This window comes from Solanum stenotomum, chromosome 10 (assembly GCF_019186545.1).
Source record: "Solanum stenotomum isolate F172 chromosome 10, ASM1918654v1, whole genome shotgun sequence".
In the NCBI taxonomy this organism is placed as follows: Eukaryota; Viridiplantae; Streptophyta; class Magnoliopsida; order Solanales; family Solanaceae; genus Solanum; species Solanum stenotomum.
Genome location: NC_064291.1, coordinates 8673106 through 8685950, shown reverse-complemented (window position 1 = coordinate 8685950; position 12845 = coordinate 8673106). Strand labels below are relative to the sequence as shown.

General features: G+C 37.7%; 1 protein-coding gene across 1 annotated transcript in view; it reads left to right on the top strand.

Annotated features, from left to right (window-relative positions):
* LOC125842714 (guanine nucleotide exchange factor SPIKE 1) overlaps nt 1-3548 on the top strand; it is a 54446-nt gene extending 50898 nt beyond the window's left edge. Inside the window, exons 24-25 of the mRNA XM_049522041.1 lie at nt 1982-2967; nt 3181-3548. Coding sequence (XP_049377998.1) covers nt 1982-2967; nt 3181-3435 — 1241 coding nt within the window. The 3' untranslated portion in view covers nt 3436-3548. The remainder of the gene's footprint in view (nt 1-1981; nt 2968-3180) is intronic.
* The last annotated feature ends 9297 nt before the right edge of the window (nt 3549-12845 follow it).

Here is a 12845-nt window from a genome sequence, read left to right as displayed (position 1 = left end):
CATGTTATAACCTTATTGGTGCACCATTTACTTTAACTTAAAGGTAAAAGATGCGACCAAAAAAAAAACCTTCTAAGTTATGTGTTTTAGCCCTTGTATTCTGGTTTAGAGATTTGTGCGCACATGTAGGGACAACATGGAGATTGAAAGAACATCTAGTTTTAGAGAACTCCTAATGTGCTTTAAAATCTGAATGTATCAAATGAATAATTGATTGACTAATGCAACAATACTTCTACTCAAACTTTGTATACTTGATACTAATGCGCATGTATGCTTTAATTTATCAATAACTCTGGTCTTGATGAATTTAGAACCTAGATTCATCTTGGTTCACATGCAAATTTGTTCTCTAGCCTCATTTTCTCAAAACCTTTTTGGAGTCGTCATTTCGCCTCTATTAATGGGAGATCTAGATTTCTTGAAAGATCAGGTCATCTACTTGGTCCTTGGACCTGAAGAGGCCTAAATCAATGACCTCTTGTGAGAAGGTCTCCAAAATTCATCTATCAAAATTGTTGCCTTATGTGCAAGAATAATGGGGTGTACTCTCATTTATTTGAGGAGTTATCCTTCTCCACAAGAGTCGTGGAGACATCTATGCAACCTGAGTGATTCTATATGACTCCTTTTTCCATTGCTAAGTTTATCTGTCCAACTAAAATATTATAATATGATGAGTGGTAAGTTTTTCAAAAGAGTGCTTGATTGGTTATAGTTACCTTTACTAAAAAAAAGAGTGCTTGATTGGTGGTTGTGATGTGGTGATTTAATATATGACGTAGTGCTAGAGAATGTTCCAAGGTTGGTTTATATCCTAACGGTTTTTAAATACATAAGGATTCCATGTTGTATGTGACCCAGACCCCACTTTGTGGGATTCCACTGGGTATGTTGTTGTTGTATGTGGTGTAATGCAGTAGGCCTTTCATGACACCCCCTTGGTTATTGGAAGGCTTTCTCAATTTGATGGGAGTCTTAGTGGGTGATATAGTTCTTACCCAAAAGAGAAATCGAATTACTCAACGACTTCTTTGAATGCTGTGTTGTTGTCACTATTCTTATTGCCATGACTTAGGACTGTGTTAAACCCTGGAAATGACTTAGAAGAGTGTTTTACATGAAGTGGATGGAGCATTGTCTAATTTTCAACATACAGTTTGAAATATTCTGCATCTTTATTGGAAGCAAAAAACTTTTTAGAAGGTACCAATTAGTTTAAATTTGATTACCAAATAAAAACTAGTTGAAGTAAAGAAGTAGGTTTAGAGGATATAGATCAGTTTGTAGATTTATTAAGATCTCTGTAAGTATCTTCTTTTCTATTTGTTTTTTTTATCTAGCACTTTTTCATGGTGTCCAGCATGTCCTCAATGCTGAGGAATACACATTTACCAGTTTAAAAAAAAAAAAAAAAACTAGTTGAAATTTTCATTAGGTCTGATATTTGATAGTATATCTATTTAGTTTGTTTGAAGATTTTATGTTACTGAAGGGATAAGTGTGAGATAAAATCTCTAGTTTTAGAGAATCCATAATTTGTCTTAAAAGACAATTCTTGAGTGTTATAGAGAAATAGGCACAAATGAAGGGGAGTAGTTAGTTAGGATTCATAGAGATGACCTGGCTAGTTTCAGATTGAGGAATGGTTATCCTAATAGGGTCAAGTATTTTTGTGCATCTTTTCAGAGATTTCTTCTCTATGGATGTGCTTGAATTCATCACTCCAGTACTACCTGATGCCCATGTGCATCAATTTCTCCTGACACTTTCAATTACAGGTAGCCTGGTTTTTAGCGACCCAAAACTGATGCTAAAAGTTGTAGTGTTAGATATTGGGTGCTTGAACTAAGTCTACTAGGTCTTCAGTGATGCTGATGCCAAGAGGCATATGTTTTCATGGAATGATCTTCTAACATTGCTTTTTAACTTTAAGAAGTTGAAGCATGACTAGACATATGTTGTGCTGTGATACTGATAGGTATCTATCTCCAGGCCCTTGTGTGTAGGAATGATGGTGTCTGGAGCAAGGATCACGTGAGTGCATTACGCAAAATATGCCCCATGGTCAGCAGTGACATCACTTCTGAGGCTTCAGCAGCTGAGGTGGAGGGATATGGTGCTTCAAAACTCACAGTTGACTCGGCTGTGAAGTATTTACAGCTTGCAAATAAGCTTTTCCATCAGGCTGAGTTGTTCCATTTCTGTGCAAGCATTCTAGAACTTGTAATCCCAGTAAATAAAAGCAGGAAGGCATATGGACAGCTTGCAAAATGCCACACAACACTTACTAATATCTACGAGTCCATCCTTGAGCAGGAATCAAGCCCTATTCCTTTCACAGACGCCACATATTATAGAGTTGGATTTTATGGTGAGAAGTTTGGGAATCTGGACAGGAAAGAATATGTTTATAGAGAGCCTCGTGATGTGCGATTAGGTGACATAATGGAGAAATTGAGCCATATCTATGAGTCGAGAATGGATGGAACTACATTACACGTAATTCCTGATTCAAGACAGGTCAAAGCAGATGAGTTGCAGCCTGGAGTCTGCTACCTGCAAATAACTGCAGTTGATCCAGTAATGGAGGATGAAGATTTAGGAAGCAGAAGGGAAAGGATATTCTCTCTTTCTACAGGAAGTGTCCGTGCTCGTGTCTTTGATCGGTTTTTGTTTGATACCCCTTTCACTAAAAATGGAAAGACCCAAGGAGGCTTGGAAGACCAATGGAAGCGGCGAACAGTTCTGCAAACTGAGGGATCTTTTCCTGCGCTAGTGAATAGACTCTTGGTTATTAAATGTGAATCCCTTGAGTTCTCCCCGGTTGAGAACGCAATTGGAATGATTGAAACTAGGACAGCTGCATTAAGGAATGAACTTGAAGAGCCTAGAAGCTCAGAAGGCGATCAACTTCCCCGTTTGCAGAGTTTACAAAGGATTCTTCAAGGTTCAGTTGCAGTTCAAGTGAGTGTTCATGTCTTTGTATATTCACTTTTCTTTAGTACATCACCAGATTCTTTTCAATAGGTGCTGATATTTCTGCAAATTTTATGCATTTAGACAGGTTATGTTCAGCTTCTCCCTAATCTTTATCTTTTCCATCTAACAATGCATTTATGTTATCTCTGGTTTTCTTGCTGGAGTTTGCTTATCCAAGTACAAATGGAACTTTTACAGGTTAACAGTGGAGTCCTCAGCGTCTGTACAGCTTTCCTTTCTGGTGAGCCTGCAACTAGGTTGCGTTCACAGGAGCTACAACAACTTATTGCTGCCCTTCTTGAATTTATGGCTGTGTGCAAACGTGCTATTCGAGTGCACTTTAGGTTGATCGGGGAAGAAGATCAGGATTTCCATACTCAGCTTGTAAATGGGTTCCAGTCTCTCACTGCAGAACTGTCACATTATATTCCTGCAATTCTTTCAGAGCTTTAGCAGTATTTCTTAGTTTTTTTTTTTCTGTATGTAGTCTGTGTTCCTCCTATAATATGCTAATATTGTTTGCAATGACTTTGTTTTGTATTCAGGCTGGGTCTCTGTTCATAATTAGTCTTTGGTATCCTCATCTTTGTATTTAATCATTCCCTTTTCCTTTAAACTTACATGATCTATTCTGTGAATCTCAAAATTAGGCTGTTTGAAGAAACATTCCAGGTATATGTTCATCCTGACACTGCTTCTTTCCTGTAATCATCTCTTCAGCATTTCTGCAATCAGATTTCCCTCCATTTTGTGTATGCCTCTTTCTTTCAGGAAAGTAGGATTATTGATTATTGCTTTTTCCGTACCTCCGGGAAAAGCATGAAAGAATGACACAAATGTACCCCTCTGTCACCCCAGAAAGAAGGGGTAATCTTGTAGCTATTGGCAAGGGAAGATGCATTGTTGGGTGCTCCAACTCTTTTTTTTTTTTGTTGAGGTCAAAACTTAACCTTTTTCGAGATAAGGGATGTATTGATTCAAGAGGAGAGAGGAGCCGTGTTGCCCCCCTCCCTCTTTAATTCATTCTTTCCTTATAAGTTCTGTGTTGTTTTTCTTAGTCATGTGTATGCTCTTGTTGCACGCATACAGTAATGCCCTTAAAGCTGTGAAGACAAGTGAAATTACTCTGTTACACTTGGTTGCGTATACTACTAGTAGCATCGCGTTTATTAATTAGATATTCAAACAAGTGAAATTGTGAGCTGGTAGAGTGGAAATAAAACACTTCAAGGTTGAAGATTATTGATCCACCTATGCATGCGCCTTTACGATCTGCCAGAGATGGTAGAATACGGTTTATGGCATAGTTATCTCCTATAATTGCCCAACTGAAGGATTGTGTAGTGTTTTCTTTTTGTTAACTTGGTAGGATGTTTGGTTTCTTAAGAATAAGTTGATCTTGACATATTTCCCATAACAAAGCAACCGTTGATATTGAAGCAGCTAGCACGTCTCTGAACTTGGCTTTTGACCAGCAGTACAGAATAAGCAAAGCTGCAAAATCTCCATGTTGAGTACAAGAAAAATAATCAGAGATACTTGGCCAAATCATTCTACGTTATATTTCTTATCTGCCTCTTTTTGGTTAAATGGACTATTTATCATATATCATATTAATCCTAGGCCTGCCTATGTGGTGCCACAACAAATCATGATTCCCTTTTAATTTATTTATTTCCAAAACTAGCCTTCCCCTCCTCTCAGAAATCTTCACAACCGTCACAGCCATCTTTTAAATTAAGCCTCCACCAAATCAGCCTTTGTACTTGAACAAATGATTGCTAGATAGGAATACCCAGCTAAACTTAAGTTTAACCAACTGGTACCAGAATGAAGTATTGGGCTAAACTATGAGAGTTAGCTGGCTCGGATGAATATATAACAGCTATACCTTAAGAAATTACTTTTTAATTTTGGAATTGTGAATGCTTTTCCTTTAATCCTATGTATACTTGCATTGTTGCATGCATTAGTCTACCATTTCTCGATAATCTTACTTTACCTTTCGTGATTTGAGTTAATCATTTTTTTGTCTAGGAGTGGTATAATATAGATTGAAGGTTAATGTCATTTATTAGAGCTTTGAATGAAATATGAAGAGTTGCGACTTTCATTAAAAATTGTGACTTTTATGAAAAATTACAAGTTTTTTTTTTTTAAATTGAAAGTAGGCATCAACCCATTTTATTAAAATAATAAAAAAGGAAACCCGGTCCGCAGAAACAACAATGAACCAAACATAAAAAACAAAAACAAAAAGAGAAACACTGGACACCATGTCTGAATGTAGCTCAAGTTTGTCTCTTCATCTCCTCTTGACATTGAGACTTCTTCTCCTTGGATGAGACCTCTTCTCCATACAGGTAAGCTCTATGTAACCCTCCTCTGCTATTACTCTGTCTAATTTCAAATCTTTATGCTACAACTGCAAATGGTGGTCTTCCTTGAAATTTTGTTGAGTTTCAGATCCGTTGAAATGGAGCAGAACCCTTGTTGACCTGGGATTTTCCAAGAGGTAAAGATCGAAGCCAAACTTGTTTTGATGTAGCTTTCGCTAGTAGATAGTCGACTCCTGCTTACGTGATTGATGAAATCAAAATGGAGGCTAGCTCGACAACCCATGTAAAATTAGTAATTTCTTTTCTTAGATCTAAATCTGATGGATTGAACCCCACAAATGGGATTAATACAACCATCAAGATTTCGATCTATGAAGAGAAAATACTAACTCTATGATCTTGAATTTGAATCTGATTCTAGCACTGTATTAGTTCCAACACCAAACCTTTAACTACCAACTGAGAATCAGAAGCTCAATCTTTACTCATAGGTGCAAAGATACAGAATAAACTATCTAGAATTAACAAAGTTTGTACAAATTTACTCGTCCTAGTTTATTATCATACGTGACACCTCAAAGCTCTCACCAGGTGCATGATACTTAACCAATAGAATCTAATTCAGACGAATTGAAGAGTACATAACTAACAACTAGATGAATTTATTTAGCACCATAGAACCACATATTTTATAAAAACCTTAATGAAATTGTCTTATCCTTAAATGAGGAATGCCATGTTTATCTGAGTTAATGATTCTCCTGCCTACAAGTGGTACATCTTGAAATTGTTTAAACTTAAAGGTACCTGCAAAATTAAAAGCTAGGTTAGTAAAATAATCAGCAAGAGTATTTCCCTCCCTTAAGGAGTGTTGTACTCTTGTTGTCATCAATGTTCTCATTTTGTTAATATAATTGACCTCCAAAGCCACATTCCAAGGAACAATCCATTTTCCATTCAACATATTAACCAAGGATAAAGAGTTAGATTCTAGTATAACTGGTGACAAATCATTCTCCAAGCAAAATTGAAGACCTTCCTTCAAAGCAATAGCCTCAACCACCATGTTAGTTGTGTCTAGGATTCTTAACCCCTTTGCTCCTACTAGATTACTAGAAGAATCCCTAACACAAAAGACAATAGTACTAGGGCCAGGATTACCTCTTGATGCCCCATCAGTATTACATTTCCACCACTCCAAATATCACGCCCTGAAGCTACCTCCAAGATGCGGACATGGGACCAAGGATCACGAGTGACCCCAAGCTAACCCTGCTAGCATATCATAAGCATACTAAATAAACTGAATTAGGAAAGTACTGTGCAGAAGCTAAATCATAAGATAAACTAAAATGATGGGGAATACCCATAAACTATCTGAATATATAAAAAAAAAGTGAGAGTTTAACAACAACTGAAAGGTCAAACACAAATGCTAAAGTTGAATCTAACTATGTCTGAAAATAGCCTCTAACTGACTAGAATTGCTGGGACATGCCCCAACTAAATCTAGCAAAACTGAAATTAAAGAACTAAAAATAGAAAAGAAACCTATCTGTCATCCTCAGAGAATGAGGACTCACCACTAATGCTGCTGAGTGAAGATTGTGAACCGATCTATGCGTGATCTGTGATGAGTCCCCAATTTGGACTCATTTAGGGCTTCATTTTAATAGAATTAGTGTCCTCAAATGCATATTTTGTCTCAATAACTGATGTAAATCTTCAAGTTTCAAGTATTTGGAGTTTGAGGCAAAGCATGGACACTATTTGGCAAAAAGGAACAAAATGGCTGAAAAGACGAAGAAAAGAAGGACTGAGGATCGCCTAATGCATTAGGCGAGTCGCCGAATGGCCTCAACCTTGCCCAAAGTTCTAGAGTGCTGTGCCCAAAAGGAAAAGATCAAGTCGGCGATGAAAAAGAGCAGTCGGCGCGTCGCCGAACAGTTTCGCGAAGCAGTACTATATCGCCCAATGATCCAGAACGCGAAGATGCTGAAGGCAAAAGTTGAAAGGTGATGAAGTAGACCAAAGGGCGGATCGCCGAGTGCATCGACGATCCCAACTAACTGCGCCGAGTGATCCTTCGCAACAAATTTTTTTACAACTATAAAAGTTAGTTTGAATTTTTATCTATGCATGCAATTTTAGATACAACATTTTATTTTTCTAAGTTTTCAAGTAGAGAATATTTTTGCTTAGCTTTTGAAGATTTGAAGACTTCCAATTTCAAGAAATTGGAAGTGGGTGTTGAATATTCTTCATCCTAGATTCGTTTAAAGTGAATATAAATCATACCCAGCTGATGTTACTTCAATTTAGTATCATTTTCTTCCTCTTTTTCTATGTCTAGGTAAAACCCCAATTCATGGGGTGTGATTTTGTGAATATGGGTTAAATTTCCTGTTGGGTATTGCTTATTGTTAATCTATTTGTTGTTTAAATGTGATTTCGTTTAGTAGTTATGTTTGATCTTAATGGGATTTGTAGTTGCAAATATGATTTCATCTTAGTGTTTTTGGGTTACTCGAGAGAGAGGTTTTAAAACTAAGACTACTAAATCGATAGCCGGTGATTATTGGGTCGTTGTGGGTTCAGCTCGAGAGAGTGAATCCTAGGTCTTTTCCCACACATTCAGCTCGAGAGAGTGAATGGGCTAAGGTGGAGGCTGTGCTTAAAAGCGACAACTCGGTGTTCGAGAGAGACCGAGTTGATTCGGGGTAAGTTGCTCGAGAGAGAATTTACCCCTACTAAAGTCTAGCCTAGTTACAGATGTTCAACAATTGATTATCAATAACATTTACCCGATTGTGTAGTTTATCCCATCTTCCTATATTCACATTTTTATATTTTCATTGTTTTTGTTCACTAGTTGAATGCAAAACCCCCCTTGATAGTTGACATTCGTGTCAACCCATTGATTTATCATTTTTTTACTCGATAATGTTTTTAGATATGGTTAACTCTAGCATATTCACACTTGAATCTTAATTCTCAGAAACCGCTCCCTTTGGACTCGACCCCAACTCATTTGGTTGGGTTATTTTACTATTGTACGATCGTAGACACTTGAATTAGAAATTATGTCGTGATTACGCAAACATCAATCTGGAAGCTAAGGACCTGAACCTACATCACAAGAAGATGTAGCATAGAGTATGCATCGGTACTTGAAAGGTACTGAGCATGTAGGATAGAATAAAGCTGAACAATAAACATAACTGAACCACAACATATATCTGAGCAATGATAAGAGATAAGCATGATACTATACTGAGAATACCGAACATGAACTAACTGAATGCAATGACCAAGTTTATAACATACTGAGACTGACATCTGACTGTAACTGAATACATGGTCAATGCAATAGAATCTGACTGTAAGAGAGCTACTAATAACCGACATAAAACCACATGAGCTAAATGTGGAGTATGATGTATACGCCTCATCGAGACGACCCAATATACTCTGCCAGAGGTATAAAGGCATGACTGACGTGATCACCAAAATGTAATGTCCAAAGAGGGGACTTATAAACCTACTGGGCACATAGTTCTGGGACTATTCGGGTACGCTGAACCCTAGTCCACTCGGTATTAAGCTACTCCCAATTAATTATGTAATTAACAATTTATGATTGAATTTTTGTAATATGGATAGCTCAAAATACTGACATGCAAAATCTGAAAATGCAACAATTATGATTGATAATGTGACATTCATAAACTGAAGCACGTATATCTGAAATAACTGACCTAGAATGTGTAATTCATGAACTAAACGAACTACATAGCTAGGGTTCTGAATATCATACAAGGAACTAAGCAACAATATGATAATCTGATTTGGATCAATATAACAGCTAAAACCCAATAATTTCTAATATTCAAGAAACCCTAGGTCTACATAATATAAAGGGAATCAAGATTCTGACTGAAATCTAGGAACCTAATGGGTGAAAGGAACCCACTAGTGAAATCCCACATACCTAGTGACGAATTCCACAGAGAAATCTTTCGATTTCGGGGTTGAAACTGATGAAAACCTGTTGTGTTCTTGGACTAGGGCTTGGTAAGACTCTTTTTCCTTCTTTTCGTTCAACTAGATGAATTTTTGGAGAATGAGTTGACTAGGGTAAGTTCTAGTTAAGTTACTAGGTTAAAACTGACCAAAACTACGTAGTTTAGGGGTCCAACGCATAAGGAAAAGACTAAACAACCCTTGACTTAAAAGCTATCGGGGCCACCGACGGAACTGACCGATGGTCCGTGCTGGTCAACCGTCGATGGTGTTCTGGGGCTTGATTCTGAGGCCTCGATCCACGAACTTGGACCACGGTTCGTGGCTTGAACTATGGTCCGTGGGTCCGGCCGTGGGTCATGCCTTAGGAACTTTTCTGGGATGATTCTGGGGAGGGCTGCAGGTGGCCATCCATGGACCACCAAGATGGACCGTGGATCACCCTACGGTCTGTGGGTGCCAACCGTGGGTTGCACCTGCATCTTTTGGAAATTTGCTGGTTCGGTCTGTTTTCGGATACGGGGTGTTACACCAAAGGTGGTGACTTCTACCTCTCCACCTTAGATATAAAAACAGGCTTGAAGCTATCAAGCAAAGCTACCATTTGAGTCCAATTTTCTGGGATATTAGAGTATTTAAATTCAATTTAATGAAATTTTTAATAGTGTTGGAGATATCCCAAATTACTCTATTAGCAGAGTAAGAACTACCATGTAAGATGGAATTTCTCCTTTTCCACAGAAACCACAAGATAACATTAGGCAATGCATTAAAAGTCATCTTTTTCCTAGTATTGCCTTTAACATCCCTTTGGACGTTGGGCTGTTCAAATAAGGAAAGTCCAATTCGGATTTTAGAAGGGCATTATGGTCTTTTCACCACCCAATTAAGTTAATTCGTTTTTAGCAATTAAATTGGGTTCTAAACTTAATTGATTCAGTTTAGACAATTGGAAATTTACGCTAGGGTTTTTGGAGAAGGAACGCAAGAGGAGAAAAGAGGAGAAAGAGCAAAGTTCGTCGTTCTTGAAGGTTTAGCTTATGGATTTCGACAAGGGTTGATCCCGAAAGAGGTATGTGAGTCTTTCGTAGTGTTGGGTTCGTTTACCCACGTGCCAATCATGTTATTTCAGCGAAGTTTGTTCTAGAGAGTTGAAAGTTGATGAATCTTGAATGGTGTTCTTAAAATTGGCCTTCATTCTTGGGTTAGGTTAAGATTGAGGAGTCCCTTGAGGTTAAAATGTTATTTCTTTGAGTTGTTTGAGTTAGATTCTTGTGTATACATACTAGGTATCTGAATCTAAAGGGAATTTGAGAATAAGAATTGAGTTTAGGTGCATTGGGGTTAGGAAACGAAGAAGGAACAAGTCGGGCAGAAACTGGACGCAGACCTGTTCCTTAGACATGTAACTTTCTCTTCGCGTCGTGGAGAGGTCATGGACCTCTCTGCCTCAAAAGTTATTTCGCGATCAAATAATTAAATGCACCTCCGCGTCGCGGACTAGTTTCTAGGAAGTGAATTCTTGATCATTTCTCATGTTTAGCTGTCTAAAATCATTCCTAAACATCATGAGATCTTTCTTATGACAAATCACAATCCTTGAATCCATAATTCAATTCAAGGAAAGTTAAGAGTCAAGTCAAGAAAAGTTAAGAGTCAAGTCAAGAGAAGTCAAGAGTCAAGTTAAGAGAAGTTCATAAAGTTTTCCAAAAAGTCTTTTACAAATGGTTTAACTTTGTTTTAAGTCTTGAGTTTTGAGTTGAGTAAACAGTAAAGTTTGAAGTTCATTTCTTCAAAAGAGTATATCGGGACTATGTATTCCCAAAGAGTAAATGTTTTCACATTTAATCAAGAAAGGAAACTGAGATTTCCAAAAGAGCCTTTGAGCTAGTTTTCTGTAAAGAGTAAGAGTAAAGTTCATTCTTCAAAGATTATACGGGAACTAAGTATCCCCAAGAGTTAAAATGTTTTCACATTTGAGCAAGAAAGGAAACTGAGATTTCCAAGAGAGCTTTTAATCTAAGTTTTTGAGTAATTATCTCAAACCAAAGAAAGAGTTTTTTTTTTATAAACGTATGAGCTAAGCATATTTTGGGAGTAGTATTGAGCACCGATATGGGGACGAGTTTGAGTTCAGATAACTCACGTCTCCATAAACCATGTAGCCATCATGGGTAGTAAAGGATTATACTTTTTAGATGACTCCTTAAGATGCTTTTAGCATAGACTATTGGATCCACTTAGTTAAGCGTTCTATATGACGACAAAGTATAGGACAGTTCTGGCAGCGTGGGCAAGACGCTGTATCACCACTTAGGCTCATAGTGATGGTTGTCGGTTAAAGAAACTCCCACAGAAACTATATTACTTTATTTTATGAGTAAAGTTGAGTTTGTTATTGCATTTTCTTTAACGAACTAAGTTGTTTTCTAATGTTTTAAAAGCTTTCTATTAATTGCCTGTGTTTTATTACTTTATATTGAGTTAAGTTATCCAGGAGTTGAGTAAATCCAAGGTAAGTGTTTCTTTCAGATTCTTTTCAAGCTTAAATTATAGTTAGCATTCCAACTCGCATACTCGTACATTCAATGTACTGATGTCAGTTGGCCGGCATCTTATTATGATGCAGACATAGGTAACCAGGATTAATATCCAGCGCCTCGTTGATCCAGTTGAGCACTTAGAGTCAGTTGGTGAGCCTCCTAGCTTTCCGAAGGATCCTCTTATTGCTTTCAGTAGTTTAGTTTATTAGGATGTCATTGGTCTTGTAGCGACGTCTATCTCAGTTGTTTAGAGGCTTTATAGACAGAGTTAGTGATGTTAGTTCATGAGTCTTTACTTTTCCTTTTCAGTTAAGTTGAGACTTTAGTTGCAATTTTGGCCAAGTTGAATGTTGACTTATAATACATTCTAAGTTATATTTTGAGAAGTTCAGTTTACTTGTTTTAAAAGTATTTATCTTTAGTAAAGTCTTCCGCTGGGTAAGTAAGTCAGGCCAAGGGTTCGCTTGGGGCCATCAATGGTTCTCGAGTGCCGACCACGTCTAGGTTGTAGGCTAAAGTCTTTTTCTAACTCGTGCTTACACGTAATCGATTTTGAGCTGGCCTATGGTCGAGAGTGCCTTCATGAGGTGTTTCTTTCCTCGCGAGCTAAGAGAAGCAAATAGATGGTTGTTGACATGAGGAGCAGGCGTTTCTTTCCTCGTAAGGCATCCATGCTAATAAGTTACATGGGTATATCAAGGCTGATTATCCATGTGCAACAAGTTGTGAAGGAGCAATTGAGGGATAAAAAAGAGTTTAAGAATAAGAGAGTTAAGACATCAGGGAATGAATCCGGGTAGCAAAAGAGTAATGCGAACCGGTCTTCTTTCCAACCTAAGTAGAGAGGACCTGCTCCATCATCTGCTAGTGCACCTGCACCAAGGAACAAATGTGAGTACAATAGTCAGAATTTTGAGAACTTCAGAGCTAGACCTGCGCATTCAAGGCACAAGGGGGT